Genomic DNA, 4,790 nt, shown 5'->3' with positions numbered 1-4,790 from the left:
GTTTGCAATAATTTATTATTAAGACTTTACTGCATAATCCACAAGATACTGCACATCTGTAGACATCTGAAGTGCAATGTAATGTGGATACTGTTAAACATGAAACTGAACCATCTAGTCATGAACATTTCAAGCCTCATATTTACTCCCAGAAATGCAGTTTCGCATCTTCAACTCTGGGTCTTTAAGAGGCTGAAAGTATCAAAAAATCTAGACACTTTCTTTTTGAAGTCCAATATGAGTTATTTAAATATTTTGTATCTTCTTTAATAATGCTGTTTTGTGCATTTGCTGAGCTACAAAGTCACATCTACGTGGTCATGCTACACTTATAGTTTCTTATAGAGGTACACGGCACCAGATATGTAGCCGTCCTCTTGCTCTGACACCGCTCTCTCCCAGTCTTCCACCTCAGTGACGTCTACACAAGTCCACAATCCCTCTTCCTCCATCTGCTTCAGCTCACGCTCCAGGGAAACTTTGTAGTCCACATTGTCACAGTTACTTCTGGTTGTCATGCAAACGTAGCCACCTATTGTAAAACAGGGAAGCGTGGTGTTGTTAAAACTCACCTACAGTGAGGAGATCCAGATTTACAATCAAAAATCAGAACTGCAATTGAGACAGCATCAAACAAAAAAACACATATTCTAACCTGGTTTGGTGGACTTGCACAAGTTTCTGACTGCATCAACCGGGACCTGACCAACACTCAGCGCTCCAACAATAACAACCACATCAAAGAAACCTGCAGGAAGTGAAGAGGGGCGAGGTGGAGGAGTGCAGAAGATAAGAGTTTAATTTCAAAATTATACAATGACAGTTTCATAAGAAATGCAGACAACTACAGCTACTACTGATAATAATACTAAACATTAATAATATTTAATAGCCATAATGTCTACAGAGGTTGTTTTTTTTCATAATAAGTTTATAAAGTCGACTACAAATGAACATACAGGATAGACAATACAACCAACATTTTTAACAGTGAATAAAATCCAACTATAACGTGTACATAATAACAACAGCGGAAGGCAGTGACAAAGTAAACAGATAATAAAATAATCATAACAAAGACCAATTATGTTAATTAATCTTAACACAAATACTGAATAAACACCCCGTCTGAGGATCTACCTACTGAATCACGCTGATCAATGACCCCATGTGAAGTAATGAACCCATTAAATTACACATTGGACAGGTAGCAGGCTCCTCTCCCAGCAGGGACTGCTTCAGGTCCTGGTACAACCGCTCTCTGGCCAAGTCCAACATAGCCTCGCTTCCATCAATACCCACAAAATGTTTAAATCCGTGTTTCCTCAACTGTACAACAGAGACAGGATGGGTTGTTAATCAGTCACACTGGTCAAATCAATTGAACATGGAAATTACAAGCTGATAGTGATAGTCTGTATTTTATAGACATAGAAACAAACTCCCTGGAGAGAGATTCTTGAAATAAAGCAAGAAAAAGGTGATTAAAAAAGTAAAAATGAAATATCTGTATAGTCGTTTTTCTTCTCAGAGTGAAAAGATTAAACATGTTATTGTCTATAAAATACAGACTAATCACTATCAGCTTGTAATTTCCATGTTCAATTGATTTGACCAGTGTGACTGATTAACAACCCATCCCTGTCTCTGTTGGTAACAGTTGAGGAAACACGGATTTTTAAAACATTTGTGGGTATTGATGGAAGCGGAGGCTATGTTGGACTTGGCCAGAAGAGAGCGGTGTGTAGCAGGACCTGAAGCAGTCCCTGCTGGGAGAGGAGCCGCTACCTGTCCAATGTGTAATTTAATGGGTTCATTACTTCACATGGGGTCATTGATCAGCGTGATTCAGTAGGTAGATCCTCAGACGGGGGTTGTTTATTCAGTATTTTGTGTTTATTAACATAATTTGTCTTTGTTATGATTATTTTTATTATGTTTACTTTTCACTTACTTTTCCGTGTTGTTATTATGTAAACACGTTATAGTTGGATTTTATTCACTGTCAAAAATGTTGGTTGTTATTGTCATCCCTGTATGTTCATTTGAGTCGACTTTATAAACTTATATGAAAAAAACAACCTCTGTAGACATTTATGGCTATTAAATATTATTAATAGTTTAGTATTATTATCAGTAGTAGCTGTAGTTGTCTGCATTCTCATGAAATCTGTGATTGTTATAATTTTGAAATTAAACTTCTTCATCTCTGCACTCCTCCCACCTCGCCCTCTTCACTTCCTGCAGGTCTTTTGATGGTGGTTGTATTGTGGACGCTGAGTTGTTGGTCAGGTCCCGGTTTGAGCATGTCAGAAACTTTGTGCAAGGGTCCCCAAACCAGGTTTTAAATATGTGTTTTTTGGGGGGGTTTGTTTGATGCTGTCTCAATTGCAGTTCTGATTTTGGATCTCCTCACTGGTTAGGTGAGTTTTAACAACACCACGGTCCCGTTTTACATAGGTGGCTAACATTTGCATGGACAACCAAGAAGTAACTGTGGACAATGTGGACTACAAAGTTCCCTGGAGCGTGAGCTGAAGCAGATGGAGGAAGAGGTATTCGTGGACTTGTGTAGACTCACTGAGGTGGAAGACTTGGGAGAGACGTTGTCAGAGCAAGAGGACGGCTACATAATCTGGTGCAGTGTTACCTCTATAAGAAAATCTATTAAGTGTAGCATGTACCCACGTAGATTGTGACTTTTAGCTCAGCAAATGCACAAAACAGCATTATTAAAGAAGTATAAAATATTAATAACTCATATTGGACATTCAAAAAGGAAAGTGTCTAGATTTTTTGATACTTTCAGCCTCTTAAATGATCCCAGAGTTGGAAGATGCGAAACTGCATTTTGGAGTAAATATGAGGCTTGAATAGATGGTTCAGTTTCATGTTTAAACATATACAATTACATTGCATCTTCAGATTGTTACAGAATGTGCAGTATCTTGTGGATTATTTTGGGGGCAGTAAATCTTAATAATAATTAATGCAACATGAGAAACATTTAATAAATGAGCGGTGAAACTTTATTTTTGCTCACTTCTGTGTGTGTTGTGGCATTAATATCTGCATTAATCTAAACAAACAGGATTATTAATGAATATTCATAAAATCATGCCCTTGAAATAAAGGTTTTTTATTTAAAGCTATTAAATGTATAAAGTCTTATAACTCAACATTGACAATGAAAATAGGACAAAGGTATTCAAATTGTTACAGAATGATACAGTAGGCCATATGTATAGTGGACTACTTCTGTGTATAATTTGATAATAGTAGCAATAGTAACAATACTAACATGAGGACAAGGTGCAGTTGTATTCTATGTAAAGTGTCAATACCATATCTTCAGGTATTGTTCATATGCAATAAGTCATTATTGAGTCAAGAGGCTCACTGTGTGACTCCCCTGGATGAATTGAGATGGGTGTGTGTGTGGTGTGTGGTGTTTGTGTGTGTGTTTGTGTGATTGATTCTTTAGCTATTTCCACACTTATTTCCAGGCTGGTGGCAGTGGGCACAAAGTGCTCTGTCCTGCATTATGTATTCTGTAACTAAATGAGCTGCCCATCTGCCTCATTTATCAAGAGCGGGTGGGAAAGGGTTGTCTTGAATAGCACTGCTCTATTCCCTTATCCTATCTGTGTCACATCCAAGGTCCCCCCACAATTTTGGTCCAGGGAACAAGGACCAGATAATCAACTTCTTTTTTTGTTCAGTAAAAAAAATAAAGAAAAAAAAAAAAAAAACACAACCCCAAATGACAATTAATGAAAGTTTTTATTAACTTAAGTGAAGTGAAGCAAAAATCTTTTACTCTCTCACGGACTTATTTAACCCTCTTCTCACTAAAAGATAGTATCGGAAAAATTGTATGACAGTGTATTATTAAACAGAGTGTATAGACAGCTGTGACTGCCTGAGAAGGTATTTAGTAAAAGTGTTCCAGCAGCCTGTAGGCAGCTTTGTGATTTTCTCACAACACAGAAAAAATATTTAATCATCTGAGCCGAAATCGTCACTTGTTGTTTTTCCCATTCGTTCAGCAGCTTGGAAGTTTGGAGACTATATAAGACAGACCAACCAACCACTGTACCTTTGTAAGACGTGTAACTGAGACAATGAGGTTGTTCTTGGTTTGCTGTTGTTGCTGCTCGGTTCTGTGTGGCTCAGGGGCTCAGGGGAGGGGGAGGCCTGACGGAGGTTGGGTGCAGTTGGAGGAATCATCATTTAGCAGACACAAAGCAAACCACCTGTGACATCGGGAGAGGTTGAGGGCCCTGGAGACATGGGTGGTTGGAGCTCAACGGGGGAGCTGGAGGAACATGGGATGCCAGGTGAAGGACGTGAGAGCCAGAGTGAATGACTGAAGGCTTGAGCTTGATAGTCACCAAGGTGCAAATGGAGCTGCTGCAGGAGAGAGAAATTCTGGTACAGACTGTAACTTTTTCTGGTGATTCAAGAGTTGACTGAAGTGTGTCAGTGCACTGATAAACTTATTGTGAGCTCCACACTAAATCTGTAAAAATTAACGTGGTGTGTAAGCTAAATGGAAATAATTTTAAATACAAACAAGCTCATTGTGTTATTTAGACATTTACATTCAAAACAAAAATTAACTAAATTCTGTTTTTTTTCAGTCCAAGCCCACCACAACTGATCTCTCTGGAAACTATGATGCCCACTGAGGAGCAAAACAAGATGACTAGAAAACAGAAGCAGTATTTCCACTGAAAACATTGATGGTTTACTAATTGTGAATGTTATTTTATTGTATATATCTTCTC

At 38.2% G+C, this 4,790-nt stretch overlaps 1 protein-coding gene across 1 annotated transcript in view; it reads right to left on the bottom strand.

Moving 5' to 3' along the window:
- Positions 1 to 4,790, bottom strand: part of mettl27 (methyltransferase like 27) — a 6,890-nt gene continuing 2,100 nt past the window's right edge. The window contains exons 4-6 of the mRNA XM_035666494.1: positions 1,185 to 1,329; positions 656 to 748; positions 1 to 532 (exon numbers count right to left, since the gene is read on the bottom strand). Of these exons, the coding sequence (XP_035522387.1) occupies positions 330 to 532; positions 656 to 748; positions 1,185 to 1,329 (441 nt within the window). The 3' untranslated portion in view covers positions 1 to 329. The remainder of the gene's footprint in view (positions 533 to 655; positions 749 to 1,184; positions 1,330 to 4,790) is intronic.

The sequence above is a fragment of the Morone saxatilis genome, unplaced genomic scaffold (assembly GCF_004916995.1).
Source record: "Morone saxatilis isolate NCDOM2014 unplaced genomic scaffold, NCSU_SB_2.0 Contig20, whole genome shotgun sequence".
Classification (NCBI taxonomy): Eukaryota; Metazoa; Chordata; class Actinopteri; family Moronidae; genus Morone; species Morone saxatilis.
Note: the sequence above shows the minus strand (reverse complement) of the source record. Positions and strands in the feature narration are given on the sequence as shown.